This window comes from Palaemon carinicauda, chromosome 40, assembly GCF_036898095.1.
Source record: "Palaemon carinicauda isolate YSFRI2023 chromosome 40, ASM3689809v2, whole genome shotgun sequence".
Lineage (NCBI taxonomy): Eukaryota > Metazoa > Arthropoda > Malacostraca > Decapoda > Palaemonidae > Palaemon > Palaemon carinicauda.
Genome location: NC_090764.1, coordinates 15,662,655 through 15,689,347, shown reverse-complemented (window position 1 = coordinate 15,689,347; position 26,693 = coordinate 15,662,655). Strand labels below are relative to the sequence as shown.

The following is a 26,693-nucleotide window of genomic DNA, read 5'->3' as shown; positions in this document are numbered from 1 at the left end:
TCTTCTGGAAGTGTTTTATACGTTATGTATGTTGTCTCAGCATAGATCTGGTAGTAATTTTAGTCTTCTGACAGCTTCTTAAATGTTAGGGTTGCTGTCTGAGCAAAGATTTTGGAGTAATTTTAGTCTTCTGTACGCGTTCTAAACTTTATAGATTCTGCCCGAGCAAAGATCTGGTAGTAATATTAGTCCTGTAGACCTTTTTGCCCTTGGGTACTCTCACTTTTTAGAACTCAACCCTTACATCCGTTTCCATTCCATTCCGTTTATTTCATCTTGCTGTTCAATCCTTAACTTTAAAGCCCTCATTTTACAAATCATACACACAATTTTTGAATGTGCTACAGTTTTGTTCCAGATATAAAACTTATTGATATACAAATGATTTATTTATGGCATAATATTAATAAAGGCTGAAGCTAAATTACAGACAAGTGGCGCAGAAGTGCCCTAAAAGTCCACAATATGGTTGACATAATTCTCGAACTGTAGCTACTGTGACCAAAGACACTTCCAAGCACAGTTGGCTGCAACTGTCTTAATTTCTATGAATTATTTTTCAAAAGTATTCCTTAAAGATAATAGATAAAACTAAATGACGTACATTTGATTATCATAGGTCACGAGCAATACAATATATATATATATATATATATATATATATATATATATATATATATATATATATATATATATATATATATATATATATATATATATATATATATATATATATATATATCATTACAGTATAAGTTTTTCATAAATACATTGATTCACTGAACATCGCACTAAACTCGTAACGTTTTAATACCTTTCTCCAAATTATAGTAATGATACTTATAATGTCTTGAAAGCTGCACTATTCGTGCTCGTATAAACTTATAAAATATTAGTAACTTCATAATTTGTGCTACTTTACATCTTAACATTGTGTTTCTGTAATTTCAAACGCAAACACACAATGTTAAGAGGCAAAACAACACAGGATATAGGCTACAGTAAAGTTGCTGTTTTCTAAGTTATGCAACTTTTTAGACAACTATAGCATCACTGATATAATTTGGAGAATATGGTATTGAAAAACATTAAGATTTTAAAGAGGTGTTAAGTGAATCAATGCATTAATAAAAAAAAAATTATTTGTGTACGAATTTGACATAAATGAAGCATTACTAATTTTTCTTACACAGCCTATGGGAAAGTCAATACTAAACCTTAAAAGCGTTGAAATTGTAAACGCTGGTTAAACGTAAACAAATGATATCAAAGTACCTTGAAAAAGTAGAGCTGGCCCTTAAAATGGACCGGGTGGGCTAATTAAGACCATAGGAAAAAAAGAAAAAAAATTATAAAAAGTAAAGAATCCCACAGTTAAGGATCTAAGACCTAGAGCCATTGCAAAATATGTCATAGTAAATATTCAAGGTTATTATAAAATAGAAGAATACCTCAGAAAAATTACAGAAATGAAAGAAACAGATCTGATTTACAAAAGGGGGAAGAGTCGAAAATAACATGTCTGAATTATGATACTGTGGTGAGGAAATTTACAAAAGTAAGGAAAGACCAATAGTATTAGCGGTACACTCCAAAAAGGCATATAGCTCCATTAAGGGATAAGAATATAGCAATGATGAAAGAATATAGAATTCACTCAAATGCAATAGAATAGATCCACGAAGACAGAACGAAAATTTACGCAGGAATGGTAGGATAAGAACTAGAAAAGGATGTTGATGTAGAGTGGGATAAAACAGGTATTGTATGTACAGGGTAAACAATTTTATTAAAATTGATAACGTACTGTGCAATGAATTATTTAGAAAGAAAAATAAAAGAATTTAAAAACAAAATAATACAAATTTGGAAATTATTCATTGCAGTTTATAGCTTGATATTTGTTAAAAATATAAAAGCAAAAGAAATAAGAAATAGAAGTATGTTAGGATTGTGGGCTTGGAATATATAAAACAGAATAAGTCATATATTTTGTATGATATGGAATAAAGACCTGAAGAGATATAGGATAATAAAAGTAGCAGAATGCATAAGATGCTTGGGGGAAAGAGATAGGCAGACAAATAAATAGATTCGAAAACAAGAGAATTTAATTTGGAGAAAGCAGAAAAGTTTGTCATACTTAATTCAATATTAAATGATATAGATATAAGACAGCATTAGCAAACGTAGACATCCTATAATGCGGAATCGAAACAAAAGACATTAACTATATCTAACCAAACTTTCAAAAGCTTTGCAAAGAAAATGAAATCATTCAAATTGTTTTATTTAAGAAAAAAAAATGAAAAAAATATATAACAAATATTGGAGACGGAAAATGGAATGGGATAAATAGAATAAAGCAAAAAGCAAAGAAGTGCCTGGTGCCGATGAAAAGGCAAGACTGGCCAGTTCTGGCTAGTGCTGACTGCGAAGTGCCAGTGCCACAGGCCCACAGCTCAATTACTCAACAGGTAGAATGGGACAAAAGTGAAGATTGAGAATTTCATTATTAATTTATGCATGATACAGGTAAAAATAAGCTTAATTGCAATAATAAGAATGAGCTTAGAAGCTTTGCACATATCTATAAGGTGATAGAGTGGCCGCAAACTTATTTTGAGCAATAGGAACCAGGAAGCTGGAAGGGTCAAAGGTCAATCTCAGAGGACTGCATTTCCAAACCTTCATCTAAATCTTTATTTCTTCCCAGAACCTGAACCTGTCGCCTTCTATCATCACTAACTACTCAGAGTAAATAAGGTTATACATTGTTATAACATATTAAGGGATATCATATAAAGGTGGTTAGAGTTTATGCTTGTTATTTATGTAACTTAACCGATTATGATATTTAGAGTAGGTAGGACCGTAAGGGCTCACACTAGCTATTGCTTGATTGACTGATTGATTGATTTAAAGTTTCTAGACATCCTGACATCTGAGGTCATTGATGCCGCTATTGCCTGAACCAATTTCTGACATGGTAGGGGTCAAACGACCATATAACTATACCCATAGGAAAAAAAATAGCTTTATTTTATTTGTTAACCCTTTTACCCCCGGGGTATTTGGAAATTTCCAACCCTTAACCCCCAAGGGGGTATTTTTTTGCTAGCACATTTTGCAGTATTTTTTTTTAAATTGCTCTAACAGCCTCAATTTTTGTCATAGAGAGGTCAGGTTGGTCTCATTCTCTTGGAAAATGCCTGAATTTTCTCAAAAAATTATCAAAAAATATGAAAAACAAATTTTTATAGCATTTTTTGCAAGGACGTAGCGGTACGTCCATGGTGGTAAAGGGATGGCTTTTGTGAAACGTACCAGTACGTCCTTTGGGGGTAAAAGGGTTAATGTTTCCCTGACGGGAATAGTATTACCCATATTTGCTTGTCAGAAAATTGTGGAATATTAATGAAGAGGATGTCATCGCAAGTCAGTCGGTATAACTTTACTCGTGCACCATCCAGGAGCCCCTTTGATGGGTACATATAGGGGTGTACGTATGATAGCGGCCACCTGCATGTATTATTTCGGCTAACTTTGAATACGTCAGTGCAAGGGATATCACAAGGGGGCGTTTCCCCCTATTAATTAAGTAGGTTAGGTTAGGGGGGAAAGTCGAGGTTAGTTGAAGTGCATTTTTAATCCACATGGGAGGAACTGACCACTGATATACTGAGGCTCCTAAATATATACCATTCAAGGTAACCTTCAGTAGGGGAAAGTTGAGGTTAGTTGAAGTGCATTTTTAATCCACAAGGGAGGAGCTTACCACTGATATAGAAAGGCTCCTAAATATATACCATTCAAGGTAACCTTCAGTGAAATGTGGTGAAATTTTCTTATAGCACAATATCCATACTGAAGAAATTAAGAGGGGATCCTGGTTTATTTGCAGGTAATTTAAACAATTCTAATGAAAATATTGCCTTGAACCTGTATTTTCCAAATTACATACCTTTTAAAATTACAGAAGTTAAGTTAGGAACGTGGAGAGTAGAGGTCCCCTTTTTGTTTTGTTTCATTTGTTGATGTCGGCTACCCCCCCCCCCCAAAATTGGGGGAAGTGCCTTGGTATATGTATGTATGTATGAAAACAAATCATACTTTAAAAGTTAATTAAACAAATTTCAACTGAATGTAAAGTTCCTAACCTGGAACTCATACTCTTCAACCGATAGGGTTACACGCCTCACCCTGAGAACCCCTTTGGACTGTTTGGGGGCCATGACTGACTATCTAAGAGCCCATGTATGGAAATAAGCTCCGGGCAATCTGTGTATGTGTGTGTGCGCCTTTAGACCTCTGTGAACTTAGTTCTCCTTAGAGAATATCATAGGACTATGTTTACTTCCAAAGAAGTCTCCCATCTAAAATAAGTTTTTTTTTAACAGTATTTCCTAGTTTGACCTGCCCTTAAGACATGAAAAATACCTTTTTTTTTCCCATTTTATAATATCAAAATTGTTTAGGATACTTATAAAATCATCAGTAACACATCATTTTCCTTTCAAAAGGGAAAAGTCCTATGTTTGGAATAATTCCAATACAGAAATCCTCACTAAATAAATATAAGAGCTGTTTCAATTTGTTGTTTTTGGAAGCATAATTAGTATGTGTAGATGTGGAGGATGAGGTTGGCCACAAAAAATTCATGGGTCTGTGAAAATATCTGATTAAAGATTGCAAAACGCTACCAGTACTGATAGTACAGAAATGAGAAATCAGAGCAGGGATAGAAGCACCATCAGTCAGGAATTTTATGAACTGTGAAGAGGAGTTTCTTGTGGCAGGGAGGCATATCAAAACAAAACTTAGTCAAATGTCGAAGGGTAAGAGTTAAAGGGAATTTTTAAAGAAAATAATTACTAGTATATTTAGGTTATTAGTAGTCTCTATAGGTTACTGGGTTCAAAATAGCAGGTTAGAGGAGACATTCAATTATGTTATTTCCAGTCCCCTCTGTAATATTAAGCTATACTATGATAAAACTGATTTTTTATCTTTTAGGTTAATTTTCTTATTTCAAACATATTTATTATGTTGTACCAGAAGTTAATGGGTTTTAAGTGAGGGCCTAATTTCCTCATGTCCAAAACCTAATAATTTTCTGTTGAAACAGTTACCAAAGTCAGGTGGTAAGTGAGGAGAGGTCTCTCCTCCCCAGCAAGGCTGAAAGGCTTTTTACCTTTAGGGATTCCCCATCCATCGACTTGTTCACCACCTGGCTGGACAAGAAGCTTGCTCCTCAGCTCCAGGTTCATCAGCTGCACTGGAAGATGCCTTCCAACTTCCTGGTACTACTTGAATGCTTTTGCCTTTCCATCATTCTTGGGTTATCAAGAGTGTTGACGACCCTGAATATCATTGCGACCCTGGTAGCTCTCAAGTGGCCACATGCCTAATGGTTTCTAGTACTCCTCGTTCAGGTATTGAGAACTTCCCTTATGGCCCAATCTTCTCTGTCAGTCCCAAATACGGAGTTACCACAGTTCAGTTGCATCCTTTTCACTTCAAGAGGGCCATTACTATCCAACATTTCTGCACAGATGTCTAGATATCTGCAAAGATCCTCTTAGCTCTCTACCAGGGAAAATGGGCATACTCTACGATTGGTGTCATAGAAGTAATACTGTACTTCTCGGTTTGTACCTTTCTGCAATTGATCGCTGATTTTATAGACTTCTTAGGCCAAGAGAAGCTTCTTTCAGTCTCTGTGGTGAGAGACTATTGCTCTGCCTTGAACCAGGTCTTTAGACTGATTGTCCTGGACTTCTCCTCTTTGTGGGAGTTGTCCATGCTCATGATAAGCTTTGAGGTATCTTGCCCGCCTAGAGAACTCAGACCCCTGTTGTGTAATGTGACAAGAGTTCTCAGCACCTTCAAGCACTGAGGAAAGTTTCTGATCAAGATCTAGCACTCAGAACTGTCTTCCTGCTTTCCTTAGCCTCAGCAAGAGAGTCGGCGAGTTGCTTGGCACAAGTCATTCCAAGGGATGGAAGGTGTCTGGTATGTTTGTACAGGGATTTGTGATAAAGATCCAGAACCCTGCTATTCATAGTGTAAGCCTGAGACCTTTAGGTGCCAAAAGATAAGAGGTGAAGGTTGTTCTGCCTGTCAGGTGGATGGGGTAACCGCCACGTGGCAACCTTGTGTGTTTATCTTGTTAAAAGTCTAACAGATGTTTCTGATTTTCTAATGTTGTACAGTACTCCTATTAAATGTCTCAGGTTTGTATGGTTAAGAATGATACAAATTATTGATATTGTATTTTAAAAATTAATGATTTTGTTAAGGTTTAACTTCATCTCCTCACCTCTCATAGTTTGCTCTATGTGCTAGATCTCTAGCCTAAGTTAGCCAAGGTCAGGTCAAGCAAACTGCCATGGGGAAACTTTACCTAATCTAATAGAATTTTCATGATGTTCGTATTCATTAGAAGTAGCAGTCAATAGATTGTTACAAATTTTAGGATACACAATGAAGAAAACTGTCTAACTAATATGAATTTATAGAACCTGTGGGTTTTAGGAAAAAATATGTAGAATGCTTAGAAAAAATTAAATGTGAAAATACTAACTTCCATTGTTTAACACAATTTCTTTGAAAGTGCTATGAAAGAAATACTGTTGCATTCCAGTTGATTCTGTTCTCTTTATTTCTAGAAGTAAGGTATTTGATTTGTAGTTTTAAAATACTATAGAACAAGGTTTATTTTCAGTAACCTTCTGTGTTCGTTAATTAGTAAATACTGTAGTAGTTCTGTATGTTATGTGAGATATATTATAAATTACCCTTTTTATCATTTGCTATGACAGATACAATTTAAGATGTCTCCTGAGAAAATTGTGGGATGTCTGTATTTTCAATCATTAAATTACATTCCAGGTCTGTTTAAATTCACAATGAGTGGCTGGCTAAATAACCCAATAGAGGGTGTTCTTCTTGATATCACTGGTGTTTTATATGAATCTGGAGAAGGCTTTGGCACTGTCATCCCAGGAAGTGTAAATGCTGTACAGAGGTAAGTTTTAGAATTTATTTATAAAGATGAAAAGCCCACATACAAATACTAAGCCCACCATGAGTAGCCATTGAATTACACATTTATTCCGTGTCCTGTTAACCCTTTTACCCCCAAGCTATTTGGAACTTTCCAACCCTTAACCCCTAGGCATTTTTTTTTCAAGCACATTTTGCAATATATTTTTTTAAATTGCGCTAACAGCCTTAATTTTCGTCATAGAGAGGTCAGGTTGGTCTCATTATTTTGGAAAATGCCTAAAGTCTCATAAAGTTATCAAAAACATGAAAAAAAATGTAAATAGCCTTTTTTTGCAAGGACGTACCGGTACTTCCATTGGGGTAAAGGGATGAGTTTTGTGAAACGTACCAGTACGTCCATTGGGGGTAAAAGGGTTAAGTGTAGGCCTTTTACAGCAAGTCTCCAAGGTATAAATGAGATGCATTCCCAGAATAGGTTGAAATTCTGGAAAGTTTGCAGGTTCAACATAGCTAATTTAGGCATTCTACAAATAACCCTCCAACCCTTCACCATTTTTTGTATGATACAAGAATTCCTTCACTACTTATACATAATGGACTGCTTTTAAAAGTTAATGGATAAATTTTTGTTCCTACATGCAAGCAAACCACCGTTCTTTAATGGGAGTATGACTTTTGTGAAGCTGGAACAGCTGTTTAAACTTTTAACAAGGTAGGTAGCAGTAACTGGGGGGGTAGGTAGGACCTGCCCACTTGTCAGGTAGAGGAACTTAAACTTTTCAATATTAAACTTACCCGGTGATCATATAGCTGTCAGCTCTGCTGCCCGACAGAAAAACCTACGGACGGAATACGCCAGCGATCGCTATACAGGTGGGGGTGTACATCAACAGCGCCATCTCTCGAGCAGGTACTCAAGTACTCGATGTCAACACAGAACCAATTTTCTCTCTGTCGTGCCACCGGCAAGACCTACTGAATACGCTCTTGTTTTCTGGATTGATTTTCACGTTATTTGGTGAAGTATTCATTTCTGGTTATTAGCTATCGCTGTGCAGAAGTTATCTTCAATACTTCCTTGCATTCTTTTGTTGGATTTTGGATTATTTGTTGACGACTTGGATAGATTTTGAATTCCCCCCTTTGACTAATTCAAGATGTCTGACCCTTCTCAAGTCCCCAAGTACAGGAAGTGTAGCGCTAGGGACTGTTCAAGGCGTCTTCCGAAGGCCTCTATCGATCCGCACACCATTTGTTCCAATTGTAGGGGTAAAGCCTGTCAATTGGAAGATCGATGTGAGGAATGCGTTGGGCTTTCGGAATTCGATTTTCAAGAATTCCTTAAATATGCACGTAGGCTAGAGAAGGATAGGATCAGGAGGAGTTCATCTCGCTCAATTGATTTTTCCTCTCCCCATGCCCCACAACCTATTCCTTCCCCTGTAGTGGTTGCACCCGACCCCCCTGCTAGCTCTCATCAACCTTCAATGGCAGATATGATGCGTGCCATCCAGGCTCTAGGTGAGAGAGTCGAGTCATTGGCGAATGACCGCAATCAACTCATGGCTGACGTCAGGGAGTTGAAAGGTAAAAGTGCAGTGGGAAGTGAAGTGAGTGTCAGTGCAGTGAAAAGTGTCGGTGTTACGCATGAGGGTGCGTCTGTTCGTGCCTGTCGTCCTCCCAGTCCGGGACCTCTTGCAAGCTCCCAAGCCCAGGGGAGAAGCAATGTCGTACGACCAAAGGGTTCGACAGGCTTTAATCAGCGAACAGACGTTCCCTCCGTGGTTTCGGACGTATCTTTCCTAGATCGTCCCACCCACAAGAAGACGAGTGAGCCCGTTCATTCCTCGTCTGCGGAAGAGGTTTCACGGCCTCTTAAACGTAAGGTCCCTTCCGAGCAAGTCCAACGGCCCAGGTGTAGCCACTGGGTCAGTTCGGACTCGCTGCAGTCCTCCGACGACTGCACACCTCCTAAGAGAGGCAAAGTGGTACCGCAACGGGCAGTAACTCCGTCTGTTGCCGCACCCGCTGTTATAGACCCTCAGTCACAGCAGACAGTAACTCCGTCTGTTGCCGCACCCGCTTTTGTAGACCCTAAGTGGTCTTTGCTGCAGTCTATGCAGACTCAGTTAGCTGCTGTTATGCAGGAGTTTCGTGCGGAGAAGGTTGACGCTGCACACGTTAGTCTACAACCTGCCACGGTTGTGCGCCCAGCAGACGCTGAGGCTGCCTGCTCCCACACTTCAGCTGTGAGAGCTCCTCCACCCATGTGCAGTGGACCCTGCCAGACGCATGCTGACATTCACAGACGCACGGAACCCTCCGTTGCCGCTCGTGAGCTACCACAACAACAGGAGGGTGGAGTTAAGCTGCCGTGTTTTGACGCGGTGCGTCAGCCTCCGCAACCCACGGTGGTCTCCGCTATCCTTCCACAGTCGGGAGTAGACGCTTTGCGCACCCACTCAGCTTTGGTTGTTGCCAGTTCTCAGACTGACCAACAGTGGCATGACGTTGGGTCCAGTGCAGCCACGCATGCACCCGTGCTGCCGGACTCAGCCGTCCAGCTTTTACCTACTCCGTTGCCTCTTCCTCCTCAACATTCAGACGATGGAATCTCTGATGATGACGAAGCTGCACATCTTGACGACCAACACTCGGACATCGAGGAACCCAAGACCACGCCTCCCTCCTTAGACTTTAGGAAGGTGCTTGCGCTGTTCAAGGATTTATATCCGGATCAGTTTGTGTCTGCAGCACCACGCTCGCCTCCCTCTGAGTTCGCTTTAGGCATGCAGTCAGCAGCACCTGCCTTTACGAAGCTCGTACTCGCTCGCTCGTCCAAGAGAGCTTTAAGGGTACTGGGAGAGTGGTTGCAGTCCAAAAAGCAACTTGGGAAGACATCCTTCATGTTTCCCCCGGCCAAGCTTGCTTCCAGATCTAGCGTCTGGTATGCCACGGGAGAAGTTCTCGGCTTGGGAGTTCCTGCCTCTGCCCAGGGCGACTTCTCAAGTCTAGTAGACTCTCCCCGCAGGCTGGCTATGAGACGCTCCAAGATTTGCTGGACTCCTTCGGATATGGACCATCTTATGAAGGGAGTTTTCCGTGCATTCGAAGTCTTTAACTTCTTGGACTGGTGTTTGGGAGCGTTGAGCAGGAAGACCTCCCCTTCTGATAAGGAAACTTCCATGCTCATTATGTCCTGCATGGACAAAGCCATTCGGGATGGTTCTAGTGAGCTTGCGGCTTCTTTCGTGTCCGGGGTCCTCAAGAAGCGGGATCACCTTTGCTCCTTCTTGTCAGCTGGAGTCACCCCATGTCAAAAGTCGGAGCTTATGTTTGCTCCCCTCTCGAAGTGTCTCTTCCCTGAAGAGTTGATCAAGGAGATTGCCGCCTCCTTGATCCAGAAAGACACTCATGACCTGGTGGCGTCATCCGCACGCAAAGCCACCCCTTTGCCCTCCGTGCCTAGACCCAGGATGGACACTCCAGCGTCAAGGTTCATTCCGCCCTTTCGTGGCAGAGCCTCCAGCAGAGGAGGTACTCGTGCCGGAAGTCAACGTGGGAGCAAGAAGAAGGGTTCCAAGTCTTCTAGAGGCAGAGTCTGACTGCCACCTTCTTCAGACAGCAGTGGGAGCCAGGCTCAAGAACTACTGGCAGGCCTGGGAGAACAGGGGCGCAGACGCACAGTCTGTGAAGTTACTCAGGGAGGGGTACAGGATTCCATTCTTGCGCAACCCCCCTCTAGCAACAACTCCCATCGACCTCTCTCCCAGGTACAGAGAGGAGGACAAGAGGCTAGCTTTACAGCCAGAGGTGTCTCTCTTACTACAAAAGGGAGCGGTAGTCATAGTCCGGGACCATCAATCCCCGGGCTTCTACAATCGCCTCTTCTTAGTGCCGAAGAAGACAGGAGGGTGGAGACCGGTGCTAGACGTCAGTGCTCTGAATGTCTTTGTCACAAAGCAGACGTTCACCATGGAGACGACAAAGTCGGTTCTAGCATCGGTCAGGAAGGAAGACTGGATGGTCTCGTTAGACCTAAAGGACGCTTACTTTCACGTCCCCATCCACCCAGATTCCCAACCTTTTCTAAGGTTCGTTTTCGGGAAGGTTGTATACCAGTTCCAAGCCCTGTGCTTTGGCCTAAGCACGGCACCTCTAGTTTTTACCAAACTGATGAGGAATATTGCCAAATTCCTGCATTTAGCAAACATCAGAGCCTCCCTCTATTTGGACGACTGGCTTTTAAGAGCTTCGTCAAGTCGTCGCTGTCTGGAGAATCTACAGTGGACTCTAGATCTGACCAAGGAATTGGGTCTCCTGGTCAATTTGGAAAAGTCCCAACTCGTCCCATCCCAAACTATAGTATACCTAGGAATGGAGATTCAGAGTCAAGCTTTTCGGGCTTTTCCGTCGGCCCCCAGAATCAGTCAAGCCCAAGAATTCATCCAGTCCATGTTGAAGAAGGACCGATGTTCAGTCAGACAGTGGATGAGTCTGATAGGGACGCTTTCATCACTGGACCAGTTCATCGCGTTAGGGAGACTCCACCTCCGACCCCTTCAGTTTCACCTAGCTGCTCACTGGAGAAAGGACAAGACGCTAGAAGCAGTCTCGGTTCCTATTTCCGAGAAGATGAAGTCTTCACTGACTTGGTGGAAGAACAACATTCTCCTCAAGGAGGGTCTGCCACTGGCTGTTCAGACCCCCGACCTCCTTCTCTTCTCGGACGCATCGGACACGGGCTGGGGTGCGACATTGGACGGTCGGGAATGCTCGGGCACGTGGAATGCGGATCAAAGAACGCTACACATCAACTGCAAGGAGCTACTGGCAGTTCATCTGGCCTTGAGAAGCTTCAAGTCCCTCCTTCTAGGCAAGGTGGTGGAGGTGAACTCCGACAACACCACAACCTTGGCGTACATCTCCAAGCAAGGAGGGACTCATTCGATGACGTTGTACGAGATCGCAAGGGACCTCCTCACCTGGTCAAGAGATCGAAACATATCCCTAGTTACGAGGTTCATTCAAGGCGACATGAATGTCATGGCAGACCGCCTCAGCCGGAAGGGTCAAATCATCCCAACAGAGTGGACCCTTCACAAGAATGTTTGCAACAGACTATGGGCCTTATGGGGTCAGCCTACCATAGATCTGTTCGCAACCTCGATGACCAAGAGACTCCCAATTTATTGCTCACCGATTCCGGACCCAGCAGCAGTTCACATAGATGCCTTTCTTCTGGATTGGTCCCATTTAGACCTTTATGCGTTCCCCCCGTTCAAGATTGTCAACAGAGTACTGCAGAAGTTCGCCTCTCACGAAGGGACAAGGTTGACGTTGGTTGCTTCCCTCTGGCCCGCGAGAGAATGGTTCATCGAGGTACTGCAATGGCTAGTAGACGTTCCCAGAACACTTCCTCTAAGAGTGGACCTTCTGTGTCAGCCGCATGTAAAGAAGGTACACCCAAGCCTCCACGCTCTTCGTCTGACTGCCTTCAGACTATCGAAAGACTCTCGAGAGCTAGAGGCTTTTCGAAGGAGGCAGCCAGAGCGATTGCTAGAGCAAGGAGGACATCCACTCTCAAAGTCTACCAGTCGAAGTGGGAAGTCTTCCGAAGCTGGTGCAAGTCAAAATCAGTATCCTCAACCAGTACCTCTGTAACTCAGATAGCTGACTTCCTTTTATACCTAAGGAAGGAAAGATCCCTTTCAGCTCCCACGATCAAAGGTTACAGAAGCATGTTGGCAACAGTCTTCCGTCACAGAGGCTTAGATCTTTCCAACAACAAAGATCTACAGGACCTCCTTAAGTCTTTTGAGACCTCGAAGGAGCGTCGGTTGACCACACCAGGTTGGAACTTAGACGTGGTACTAAGGTTCCTTATGTCAGCAAGGTTCGAACCACTTCAATCAGCCTCTTTTAAAGATCTCACTTTGAAGACTCTTTTCCTCGTCTGCTTAGCAACAGCTAAAAGAGTCAGTGAGATACACGCCTTCAGCAGGAACATTGGATTTACATCTGAAACGGCTACATGTTCCTTACAGCTTGGTTTTTTAGCCAAAAACGAACTTCCTTCTCGTCCTTGGCCCAAATCGTTCGAGATTCCAAGCCTTTCTAATTTGGTTGGAAATGAACAAGAAAGAGTACTATGCCCTGTAAGAGCTCTTAAGTACTATTTGAAACGTACTAAACCATTACGTGGCCAGTCAGAAGCTTTATGGTGCGCCATTAAGAAACCTTCTTTACCTATGTCGAAGAATGCAGTTTCTTATTATATCAGACTTTTGATTCGAGAAGCTCATTCCCATCTGAATGAGGAGGACCATGCTTTGCTGAAGGTAAGGACACATGAAGTTAGAGCTGTCGCGACTTCAGTGGCCTTCAAACAAAACAGATCTCTGCAGAGTGTAATGGATGCAACCTATTGGAGAAGCAAGTCAGTGTTCGCATCATTTTACCTTAAAGATGTCCAGTCTCTTTACGAGAACTGCTACACCCTGGGACCATTCGTAGCAGAGAGTGCAGTAGTGGGTGAGGGCTCAACCACTACATTCCCATAATCCCATAACCTTTTTAATCTTTCTCTTGAAATGTTTTTTAGTGTTGTTTTTGGGTTGTCCGGAAGGCTAAGAAGCCTTTCGCATCCTGGTTGATTTGGCGGGTGGTCAAATTCTTTCTTGAGAAGCGCCTAGATTAGAGGTTTTGATGAGGTCCTTTAGTATGGGTTGCAACCCTTCATACTTCAGCGCCTAGGAGTCGCTCAGCATCCTGTGAGGATCGCGAGGCTCAGTAAGGAAGACGTATTTAAAAAGGCAGAGTAATTGTTCAAGTCGACTTCCTTACCAGGTACTTATTAATTTTATGTTTGTTATTTTGAATAACTGCTAAAATGAAATACGAAATACTTAGCTCTTAATGTTAACATATATGCTGGTCTCTACCCACCCCCCTGGGTGTGAATCAGCTATATGATCACCGGGTAAGTTTAATATTGAAAAATGTTATTTTCATTAGTAAAATAAATTTTTGAATATACTTACCCGGTGATCATAAATTAAAGGACCCACCCTTCCTCCCCAATAGAGACCCAGTGGACCGAGGAGAAAATTGGTTCTGTGTTGACATCGAGTACTTGAGTACCTGCTCGACAGATGGCGCTGTTGATGTACACCCCCACCTGTATAGCGATCGCTGGCGTATTCCGTCCGTAGGTTTTTCTGTCGGGCAGCAGAGCTGACAGCTATATGATCACCGGGTAAGTATATTCAAAAATTTATTTTACTAATGAAAATAACATATTGAGTTTGTCCCCCGGATAGCACAAACGCACTTCTTGGTGCCCATTTCTGTCTGTTTTAACATTTTGCTTTTTATTCAGGTTGACTGAATGCTCCTGCAGACAGTCGTGTTTCCTGATAACTGTAATTGTGTGACAGTTTTCTGGTCTTCCTGTCATTTTCCAACATACAATACTTGTTCCTGTTGGGTGGCATGTCTGTTGATATTCTGTCCCTCGTGTGAGGTCTTACAACAATGTAGAGAACATAAATCTAAGGAAGTTGGTTTATTCCTACTCGTAATGCAAACCTTCGATGCTTAATAGGAGTGTGATATCAGCAAAGCTAGAACAGCCCAGTAGTAGCAGATGGGTAGAGGGTATGTCCTACCAACCCACCAGGTAACGTATCCTTCACTTAACTTCGATGTTCCATCCCTCCTGTGTGGCCCCACAACAATGTGATAGTAAGGAAGTTGGTCTCCCTTAGTCATTGCTGGTGCTTTACAGTCAACTCATCCAGTAAAGAAGTCACCTGGGGGCCAGGTGACTGACCTTCTCTTTTAAAAGGAATATTGATTGATTGATTGATTATTTATAAGTTATCTAGCATCCTGACATCTCTAAAAGGAATCTGGCAAGTACTGTACTGTTCAGCTGTCATCAGGAAGAAGACTTATCGCGCTCAGTGAACCCGAAGGATACATACTTTTTGAAACCCATCCTTTGGGCCGACAAAGGTTTCTCCTCCTCGTCTTCAAGGCTTTGGTTATCAGTTCAAATCCACAGTTTCAGATTGCTATGGCTCCAAGCATTTACACTCGCCTTTCTGCTGCTTGATTGAGATTTGCCTCTTGGGTTTCCTTGACATTATTTTCCTCCTGTCTCCCTCCAGAAGGCAAAGCTGTAGGACTAAGACAATTAACCTCATTTTGTTGCAATATGAGAATCATGTTCAATCAGTATTCCAGCCTCATGGGCTGGCAGAAGATAAAGAACCAGATTTTGCGGATAACTCATTAAACTTTCATATCAGCAAACACTGGGAATTAGTGCAGGTAATCTTGCACAACCAATACCATCCTGCCGGCCAGGTAGCCCCGTCTACCCTGGTTGCCGGCTGAGAAAGGAATGTATGGCTCCGTACACTTTCTGTTTCAAGGTTTATGGATGAGTATCAGCAAACCTCTTCTCCCCTCCTTCTAGATCACTGGATGCTCACTCCTCCCTCTATGTTTAGATGTAAGTCTGGAACGAACGGTAGTATAACTGTCCCTTCTTCTGTCCCCCTCTTGGGGACCAAAGTGGTTGAAATGTTACAGAGTCGGACCAGAATTTCTTAATTTTCAATATTTAACTTAGCCGGTGATTATAATAGCTGCAACTCTGTTGCTCGACAGAAAACTCTAAGGTAAAACTCGCCAGCGATCGCTACACAGGTTGCGGGTGTGCCCAACAGCGCCATCTGTCGTCCAGATACCCAGTACTCAATGTAAACAAAGACTCAATTTTCTCTCTGTCGTGCTACCGACAAGACGTACTTACTCGCTGTTGCTAAACTGGATTTGTTTTCACAACTAATTGGTGAAGTACATTATTCTAGTTTTGAGCTTTCGCTGTGCAGGCTTTCTCTTCACAAATCCTTGAACTCTTTTTGATTACGGATTCTTTGTTGATGACTTTTTGATAGTTTTTGAATTCCCCTTTGACCAATTCAAAATGGCTGACCCTTCACAAGTCCCAAAATTTAGGAAGTGCAATGCTAGGGACTGTTCAAGGCGTCTTCCGAAGGCCTCTATCGACCCTCACACTGTTTGTTCCAATTGTCGGGATAAAACCTGTCAATTGGAAGATCGATGTGAGGAGTGCGTTGGGCTTTCGGAAAAGTATACACGTAGGCTAGAGAGAGATAGAGTTAGGAGAAGTTCCTCTCGTTCTATTGACATTTCCTCTCCTCATGCCCCACAACCTATTCCTTCCCCTGTAGTGGTTGCTCCTAATCCCCCTTCTGGCACTCAGGAACCTTCGATGGCTGATATGATGCGTGCCATCCAAGCTCTGGGTGAGAGAGTTGAGTCCCTGGCTAGTGACCGTAATCAGCTCATGGCGGATGTGAAGGAGCTGAAGTGTAAAAGTGCAGTGGGAAGTGTTAAAGTGAGTGATAGTGTTGTGGATAGTGTTGCGCTTGAGGGTTCGTCTGTTCGTGCCTGTCGTCCTCCTAGTCCGGGACCTCTTGCAAGCTCCCAAGTCCAGGGGAGAAGCAATGTCGTACGACAAATGGGTTCGAGAGGCTTTAATCAGCGAACAGACGTTCCCTCCGTGGTATCGGGCGTATCTACCCAAGATCGCCCCTGCCTAACAAAGACGAGAGAGCCCATTTATACCTCGTCTTCGGAAGGTGTTCCTCGCAAGAAACCATGGACCAAGGTCTCACGACCGTTAAAGCGCAAGTCGGTCCCTTCCGCACAAGTCCAACGGCCCAGCTGTAGCCACTGGGTCAGTTCGGACTCGCTGCAGTCATCCGATGACTGCTCACCTCCTAAGAGAGGCAAAGCGGTACCTCTTCAGACAGTTACACCATCTGTCGCCGCACCTGCTCCTGTAGACCCTAAGTGGTCTTTACTGCAAGACATGCAGTCTCAACTAACGTCGCTTATGCAGGACTTTCGTGCGGAGAAGGTTGCTGCCGCACCAGCTAGTGCAGCTCCTTGCCTACAACCACCCACACGATCGGTTGTGCGTCCTGGGGACGCTGAGGTAACCTTCTCACGCACTCCAGTTGAGAGAGTTCCGCCACCCATGCGTTCCAGTGTGATCTGCCAGCCGCATGTTGACGTTCAGCTACGCACGGAGGTATCCGTTGACGATCGTGAGGTTCAACAACCGTCAGAGTTGTTTTGTTTTGACGCGGTGCGTCAACCTCCGCAACCCAGTGTGGTTGCCACTGCTCACCCACATCAGTCCAGACAGTCTGGAGTAGACGCTGTGCTTCCCCGCGCTGCTATGGTTGTTGCCAGCTCACAGACTGGGCAGCAGTTCCATGACATTGCGTCCGGCTCAGTCACGCATGCACCCGTGCGACCGGACTCAGCTAACCAGCCGTTACCCACTCCGTTGCCGTTCCCTCATCAGTTCTCGGATGAGGGACTTTCTGATGATGATGGTGCTGCACACGTAGATGAACCGCATTCAGAACTGGACGAGCCTAAGTCTACGCAACCCTCTTTGGACTTTAGGAAAGTTTTGGCCCTGTTCAAAGAGATGTTTCCGGACCAGTTTGTGTCTGTGGCTCCGCGTTCTCCTCCGTCAGAGTTTGTGTTAGGCATGCCGTCAACCACTCCTGCCCTTACTAGACTCGTCCTCGCACGCTCGTCCAAGAGAGCTTTGCGGGTGATAGGAGAATGGCTGCAGTCCAAAAAGAGTTTAGGGAAGACAGCTTTTACGTTTCCCCCTGCTAGACTCTCTTCTAGATCGAGCGTCTGGTATGCCACGGGAGAAGTTCTCGGCTTGGGATTTCCTGCCTCTGCCCAGGGCGACTTCTCAAGTCTTGTAGACTCTCCCCGCCGCCTTGCCATGAGACGCTCAAAGATATGTTGGTCATCTTCGGACCTGGACCACCTTTTGAAAGGTATCTTTAGAGCCTTCGAAGTTTTTAACTTCTTAGACTGGTGTCTAGGAGCTCTAAGCAGAAAGATCTCTCCGACAGAGAAGGAGACTTCCTTGCTCATTATGTCCTGCATGGACAAGGCCGTACGTGATGGGTCTAATGAGCTTGCTGCATCTTTTGTGTCCGGAGTCCTTAAGAAGCGTGAAAACCTATGCTCATTCCTTTCAGCTGGAGTTACACCATGCCAGAGATCCGAACTTCTGTTTGCTCCTCTTTCCAAGTGCCTTTTTCCAGAGGACCTGATTAAGGAAATTGCCGCTTCTTTGATACAGAAGGATACTCACGATCTTGTTGCGTCCTCAGCTCGCAAAGCCACCCCTCTGCCTACCTTGTCAGCTAGACCAAGGATGGACACTCCAGCGTCCCGTTTTATTCCGCCCTTTCGTGGCAGAGCCTCCAGCAGAGGAGGTGCTCGTGCCGAAGGGAGACGTGGAAAGAAGAAAGGAACCAAGTCCTTTAAGGGCAGAGTCTGACTGCCAGCTTCTTCAGACAGCAGTGGGAGCCAGACTCAAGAACTTCTGGCAGACCTGGGAAAAGAGAGGCGCAGATGCACAATCTGTGAAGTTGCTCAGAGAGGGGTACAAGATCCCGTTTGTACGAAAACCCCCTCTAGCAACGTCTCCCATCGATCTCTCTCCCAGGTACAGAGAGGAAGACAAGAGACGAGCATTGAAACAGGAAGTGTCTCTCTTACTAGAGAAGGGAGCGGTAGTCAAAGTCCCGGACCATCAAACCCCGGGATTCTACAACCGTCTCTTCTTGGTGTCAAAGAAGACAGGAGGGTGGAGGCCGGTGCTAGACGTCAGTGCGCTGAATGTCTTTGTCACAAAGCAGACGTTCTCCATGGAGACCACAAAGTCGGTTCTAGCAGCGGTCAGAAGGGAAGACTGGATGGTCTCGTTAGACCTAAGGGACGCCTACTTCCACGTCCCCATCCACCCGAACTCCCAACCTTTTCTGAGATTCGTTTTCGAAAAGGTTGTCTACCAGTTTCAAGCCCTGTGCTTTGGCCTAAGCACAGCTCCTCTTTTGTTTACGAGGCTGATGAGGAATGTAGCCAAATTCCTTCATTTAGCGGACATCCGAGCCTCCCTCTATTTGGACGACTGGCTTCTCAGAGCTTCCTCCAGTCGTCGCTGTCTGAAGGATCTAAAGTGGACTCTAGATCTGACCAAGGAATTGGGTCTCCTTGTCAATATGGAAAAGTCACAAGTGATCCCATCCCAAACTATTGTGTATTTAGTGATGGAGATTCACAGTCTAGCTTTTCGGGCTTTTCCGTCGGCCCCCAGAACAAGCCAAGCCCAGTTATGCATCCAGGACATGCTGAAGAAGGAACGATGTTCAGTCAGGAAGTGGATGAGTCTGATAGGGACGCTATCATCCCTGGAACAGTTTGTGTCATTAGGAAGACTACACCTCCGTCCTCTTCAATATCACCTAGCATTTCACTGGAAAAAGGACAAGACGCTAGAAGCGGTCTCGATCCCCATTTCCGAGAAGATGAAGTCTTGCCTGACGTGGTGGAAGGACAGTATCAGCCTCAGAGAGGGTCTGCCCCTGGCTGTTCAGACTCCCAACCACGTTCTCTTCTCGGATGCATCGGACGTAGGCTGGGGCGCGACACTAGACGGTCGGGAATGCTCGGGAATATGGAACTCGAGTCAAAAGTCAATGCATATCAACTGCAAGGAGCTACTGGCAGTACATCTGGCCTTGAAAAGCTTCAAGTCTCTCCTTCAAGGCAAAGTGGTGGAGGTGAACTCGGACAACACCACGGCTTTGGCGTACATCTCCAAGCAAGGAGGGACCCACTCACTGACATTGTACGAGATCGCAAGGGACCTGCTCACCTGGTCAAAAGGTCTAAACATATCGCTAGTAACGAGGTTCATCCAAGGCAACTTGAATGTCATGGCAGATTGTCTCAGTCGGAAGGGACAAGTCATTCCAACAGAATGGACCCTCCACAAGGATGTATGCAAGAGACTTTGGGCCACTTGGGGCCAGCCAACCATAGATCTCTTTGCAACCTCGATGACCAAGAGGCTCCCAATATATTGTTCACCAATCCCGGACCCAGCAGCAGTTCATATAGATGCCTTTCTCCTAGATTGGTCACATCTAGATCTATATGCATTCCCACCGTTCAAGATTGTCAACAAGGTACTGCAGAAGTTCGCCTCTCACGAAGGGACAAGGTTGACGCTAGTTGCTCCCCTCTGGCCCGCGAGAGAATGGTTCACCGAGGTACTTCGATGGCTAGTAGACGTTCCCAGAACTCTTCCTCTAAGGGTGGACCTTCTACGTCAGCCACACGTAAAGAAGGTACACCAAAGCCTCCACGCTCTTTGTCTGACTGCCTTCAGACTATCGAAAGACTCGAGAGCTAGAGGCTTTTCGAAGGAGGCAGCCAGGGTGATTGCTAGAGCAAGGAGAAAATCCACCCTTAGAGTCTACCAATCGAAGTGGGAAGTCTTCCGAAACTGGTGCAAGTCAGTATCTGTATCCTCGACCAGTACCTCTGTAACTCAAATAGCTGACTTCCTCTTATACCTGAGGAAAGAACGATCTCTTTCAGCTCCCACTATCAAGGGTTACAGAAGCATGTTGGCATCAGTCTTCCGTCACAGAGGCTTAGATCTTTCCAACAATAAAGATCTACAGGACCTCCTTAAGTCTTTTGAGACCACGAAGGAGCGTCGTTTGGTTACACCTGGTTGGAATTTAGACGTGGTACTAAGATTCCTTATGTCAGACAGGTTCGAGCCGCTACAATCAGCCTCCCTGAAAGATCTCACCTTAAAGACTCTTTTCCTGGTATGCTTAGCCACAGCTAAAAGAGTCAGTGAGATTCATGCCTTCAGCAAAAACATCGGATTTTCGTCAGAAAAAGCTACATGTTCACTACAACTTGGTTTTCTAGCCAAAAACGAGCTGCCTTCTCGACCTTGGCCGAAATCGTTCGATATTCCAAGCTTATCGAATATGGTTGGCAATGAACTAGAAAGAGTCTTATGCCCTGTGAGAGCTCTTAAGTTCTATTTAAAACGAACTAAACCTTTACGAGGCCTGTCTGAAGCTTTATGGTGTTCAGTTAAGAAACCATCTTTGCCTATGTCAAAGCATGCTTTATCCTATTTTATCAGACTGTTAATACGAGAAGCTCATTCCCATCTGAGTGAGGAAGACCAAGCTTTGCTGAAGGTAAGGACACATGAAGTTAGAGCTGTCGCAACTTCCGTGGCCTTTAAACAAAATAGATCTCTGCGAAGTATAATGGACGCAACCTATTGGAGAAGCAAGTCAGTGTTCGCGTCTTTTTATCTTAAGGATGTCCAGTCTCTTTACGAGAACTGCTACACACTGGGACCATTCGTAGCTGCGAGTGCAGTAGTGGGTGAGGGCTCAACCACTACAATTCCCTAATTCCATAACCTTTTTAATCTTTCTCTTGAAATGTTTTTATTGTTGTTTTTTGGGTTGTCCGGAAGGCTAAGAAGCCTTTCGCATCCTGGTTGATTTGGCGGGTGGTCAAAGTCATTTCTTGAGAGCGCCTAGATTAGAGGTTTTGATGAGGTCCTGTGGTATGGGTTGCAACCCTTGATACTTCAGATCCTAGGGGTCGATCAGCATCCTAAGAGGATCGCGAGGCTCAGTAAGGAAGACGTACTTAAAAAGGCAAAGTAATTGTTCAAGTCGACTTCCTTACCAGGTACCTATTTATTTTGTTTTTGTTATTTTGATAACTTCTAAAATGAAATAAAAATTCTTAGCTCATAATAATGTAAACATATAGTGCTGGTCTCTACCCACCCCCCTGGGTGTGAATCAGCTATTATAATCACCGGCTAAGTTAAATATTGAAAAATGTTATTTTGATAATAAAATAAATTTTTGAATATACTTACCCGGTGATTATAAATTAAAGGACCCTCCCTTCCTCCCCAATAGAGACGCAGTGGAACGAGGAGAAAATTGAGTCTTTGTTTACATTGAGTACTGGGTATCTGGACGACAGATGGCGCTGTTGGGCACACCCGCAACCTGTGTAGCGATCGCTGGCGAGTTTTACCTTAGAGTTTTCTGTCGAGCAACAGAGTTGCAGCTATTATAATCACCGGGTAAGTATATTAAAAAATTTATTTTATTATCAAAATAACATTTTAATTTTAGAGAAGTATCTCTCCCTTCCTACCTTAACAAGGGCCGATGGTAGAACATATACCAACCCATTAATCATCATACTTGGTATTTGTTTCCAACTGACATATCCTTCATTGGAAGGGGATATCCAGTTTTGATCAGGTATATGCATGCACATACAGCCTGGGTCCTATCAGCCTTTCATCCATGTGAAAGGCAGATAGGGAGCTTCTGGGGTCATTGCTTTGCTTCTTCTCAGATCAAGCAGTGATTACTTCCAGGGGATAAAAAGACAAACCTTTCAGTTTGTGTTCCAGAGGATTTCAACCTCCCAACCCATAACGCAGTTAGTCTCCCTAATTAAAGGATAGTGATTTGTATGCTGCATAGGAACAAATCACAACTGTTTAAAGTTATTTGTATTTTTCCTGTCCATAGAAACCTGCGTTCTTTAATCCTACTTCCCTCTTCAATCACTCATCTCAGTCTTGTGCCGAAAGGTCAAAAGGGGGGCTCCTTTGCTCCACACCCTCACCAGGTGGATAGCTGCTCATGCTGAAACAGTCTCTCTAATTGAGGGACTGGGGTTTGTGTGGCTTGGAAAAATACTAATTATTTTCAAAATTTGTGATATTTTTTATTCATTACTTCTCATATATGTAGTTTTAAATATTTAACTTAGCCGGTGAATATATAATAGCTGCTACTCAGCGGCTCGACAGAAAACACATTCAAAAACTTGCGAGCGATCGCTATAAAGGTTGCGGGTGTGCCCACCAGCGCCACTATCGGCCAGATACCACTCTTGCATGTAAACAAACCCTTCAATTCTTCTCTGTCGACGTTGACGACAAGACGTATTCATACTCGCTGTAAAACCTGGAGTTTACTTAACATATTTGGTGAAGTACTTCATTTTGGTTTGAGCTTTCGCAGTACAGGTGTTTTATCTTCAACTTAAATCTTGAACTAATTTTTGGATAGATTTAATTTTTGATGACTTTGGATTGTTTTTTGGACTTTCCTTGACTTTTAAATGGCCGACCCTTCCCTCAGTACGGAAGTGTGTTTAGGCTTTTAGCAATTATCTTATCACGTTATAAATTATTTATAGATTTTCCTCTATATATTTTATATCTCACCCGCCTTTATTAGGCCTCTTCGATTAGCTTTCCATTTATAATAAACATCAAGATAAATTTTAATGATTTGTTTATATGCGACCTTTCCTGAGAGTAGGCGGTCCTAACTTGGAAACCGAAGTTAAACAACGTTGAGCCCTTTCTATCGTAAATAACTTTTACAGAGCTAATGATTTAAAACTTATTAAATGAATTCTTTTTAGTAGATATTTTATGAAAGATTTTCTTTGAATAGTCTTCATACTGTTTCAAAGATGAACTAACGTTTAGTTTATTTATGCTACGCAGTTTGCGCTCTATCGTTACGATAGAGAGAGAGAGTATCACGGTTTCACTTTGCAGAAAGAGTAAATCGATTCTGACGTTTTGTTCATTCTTCTTTCAAAGCTTAAATGTTTTAAATTCTATTTTAAAGGAACTTTTTAATTGAAAAACCTTTCAGTTTTTTCCTTTGGTCAAATAACCTGTTTTTTGACAAAACGTAAGTGGGCTCTTCTCTTCGGTGCGAAATCAAGAGAGAGAGAGAGAGAGAGATACAGACTGAGGGAGAGAGAGGAGAGAGAACGTTCCGATCTTTATCTCGTCCCAAGCGAGTAACGTTGTTCTCGAGTTACTCTCGTCCCTTGTCTCTGTACGGGGAGAAAGGATAAAACGTTTTTAGTTTTTTATTCTCGTCCCAAGGCACTGTACGGTGAGAGATTGAAAACGTAGTTTTGAATGAACTAGTGTTTAGTCTCTTCCCCAGCCACTGATCTTTTTATCTTAAAATATGTTTACTGTTTTTTTTGCTGGTATTAATGTGCTTACATTATACGACTGATTTCGCAATTATAACCTTTTGATAGAGGGTAGAATTGCGTGCTTCAGGTAGAAATCAGTTTTATTCATACCTAATGTGAATTGTTAATAAATTCGATTTCAGTGAAATAAGTGCAAAACAGAAAATCGTAGTGATAAAGTGATATTGCGCAAAGTGTTATCAGTGTTGCGACCGAGGGTTCGTCTGTTCGTGCCTGTCGTTCGCCTAGTCCGGGACCTCTTGCAAGCTCCCAAGCCCAGGGGAGAAGTAATGTCGTACGACTTATGGGTTCGAGAGGCCTTGATCAGCGAACAGACGTTCCCTCTATGGTATCGGGTGTATCTTACCAAGATCACCCCTACCATAAGGCGAGAGAGACGATTTTCTCCTCGTCATCCGAAGGCTTTTCGCATAAGAAACCGTGGAACAAGGTTTCGAGGCCGTTTAAGCGAAAGTCAGTCCTTTCAGGACAGGTCCAGCGTCCTGGTTTTAACCATTAGGACAGCTCTGACCCTATGCAGTCATCGGAAGACTGCTCGCCGCCTAAACAAAAGCGTAACACAGACTCCGAGAGTCTTTTTGTAGGCAAGGTTTTGCAGTCACAGACGTTACCCTCGTCTCTTACCGCAACCATTCCCGTTGATCCTGAATGGGTTGTACGGCAAGACATGCAGAATAAGCTTGCCTCCCTTATGGAAGACTATTCTGCCGATAAGTCCGTTGAGCCTAGCCGTTATCTCATCGAGATCCTGGCCTTCAGCCACCCTAACGTTCCTTTGTGCGTCCTGTTGACGTTGGCGTAGCCAAGTCACGTCAGTCAGGTTGTTTAGAACCACACTCGATGCGGTCTCGTGTGGATTTTCAGCCACATTTGGACGTTAGGCCACTTGCTGATGCTCCTGTTGACGTTCAGGACGTTCGCCAACAATCGGAGTTGACTTGTTTTGACGCTGAGCGTCAACCTCCGCATTCTAGAGTTGTTTTGACTGCTCAGACTAGGCGGTCAAAGCAGTCTCGAGTGGACGCTGTGCGTCCTCACGCACCTGTTGTTGTTGACAGTTCACAGACTGTCAAGCAGTTACATGACGTTGCGTCCTGGTCCGCTACTAATGCACCAGTGCATGTGGACTCTGCTTGTAAAGCATTGCCACCACGGTAGGTCTCTCCCTTGCTTGAGACTCGGCTATTGTCGGACAAGGTTCCTTTAGATGAGGAAGTTGCTGTTCCCCCTCCTACTGATATTCCCTTGAGGACTCTGTCAGACGGAGAGGAGCTAAAGCTGCTTAGCCCTCTATGGACTTTTTTAAATAAATCATGCTGATTTTTAAGGATCTTTGTCCGGATCTTTTTGTAACTGCTGCTCCTCGTTCGCCTAAACGTCAGAGCTTACACTAGGCCTAGCTACTTCGAAGCCGTTGTTTTATAAGCTAGTGCTCTCTCGCTCTTCTAAGAGAGCTTTACGTTTGCTAGGCGACTGGTTTATCACCAGGAGGAGTTTGGGGGAGACAGCCTTTGCTTTCCCTACTTTTAAGCTGGCTTATAAAGCAAGAGTCTGATATGACACGAGAGAAGTTCTCGGCTTGGGAGTTCCTGCCTCTGCCCAGATAGACTTCTCAAACCTCATAGACTCTCCCTGGCGCCTGGCCATGAGACGCTCCAAGATTTTACAGGTCGACTTCAGAGCTATTTTCGAGCGTTTGAAGTTTTGCTGTACAATTATGTCATGCATAAACAAGGCTTTCAGGGATGGCTCCAATGATCTGACAGCCACGTTCTCTGCAGGAACAAGTCCCTCAGGGATGGCTCCAATGATCTGGCAGCCATGTTCACTGCAGGAGTACGTAAGAGGCAAGTGCGCTCAATGTGTTCATTGTCAAGACAAACTTCACGATGAAGTCTACCAGGCTGTCTTGACAGCATTTATGGAAGGCGACTGGATGGTCTCTCTCGACCTTCAGGAGGCATACTTCCACATTCCTATACACCCGGATTCCCAACCGTTTCTGAGGTTTGTTTACAGGAATGTGGGGTACCAGTTTCGAGCCCTGTGCTTTGGCCTCAGTCCTGCGCCTCTCGTGTTTACGAGGCTCATGAGGATTGTGGCAAAATCCCTCCATCTATCGGGGATACGAGCCTCCCTGTACTTGGACGACTGGCTTCTCAGAGCATCGTCCAGTCTTCGCTGTCTGCAGGATCTACATTGGACGTTGAGTCTGGCCAGGGAGTTGGGACTTGTGGTCAACCTAAAAGTCCCAACTGATCCCATCCCAGATTATTCTATATTTAGGGATGGAGATTCGCAGTCAAGCCCTGCTCGAAGTCCAACTAATGCTGAAAAGAAAACGTTTATTCAGTCAGGAGTTGGAACAGTCTCGTAGGGACTCTCTCATCCCTGGAGCAGTTTGTCTCACTAGGGAGACTACACCTTCTGCCTCTCCGGTTCCATCTAGCCTCTCACTGGAACTAGGACAAGACATTAGAGACTGTATCATTCCCAGTCTCCGAACCAGTAAAGGCATGGCTGAAATGGTGGGACAGCAATATCAGTCTGAGAGAGGGACTATCCCTAGCAGTCAAGAACCCAAACCACGTGTTGTCCTCAGACGCGTCGGATTTGGGTTGGGGTGCGACCCTGGACGGTCGGGAATG

The 26,693-nt window shown here is 43.9% G+C and overlaps 1 protein-coding gene across 7 annotated transcripts in view; it reads left to right on the top strand.

The window, feature by feature from the left end:
- Nucleotides 1–26,693, top strand: part of LOC137631547 (phospholysine phosphohistidine inorganic pyrophosphate phosphatase-like) — a 197,866-nt gene that overhangs the window by 88,291 nt on the left and 82,882 nt on the right. For 2 of the 7 annotated variants that reach the window (XM_068363336.1, XM_068363339.1), the window contains one exon: nucleotides 6,895–7,030. In XM_068363336.1, coding sequence (XP_068219437.1) covers nucleotides 6,912–7,030 — 119 coding nt within the window. In that variant the 5' untranslated portion in view covers nucleotides 6,895–6,911. Of the gene's footprint in view, nucleotides 1–2,391; nucleotides 2,536–2,655; nucleotides 2,808–6,894; nucleotides 7,031–26,693 lie in introns of those variants that run through there. The other 5 variants (XM_068363338.1, XM_068363331.1, XM_068363341.1 and 2 more) reach the window with 5 other exon arrangements.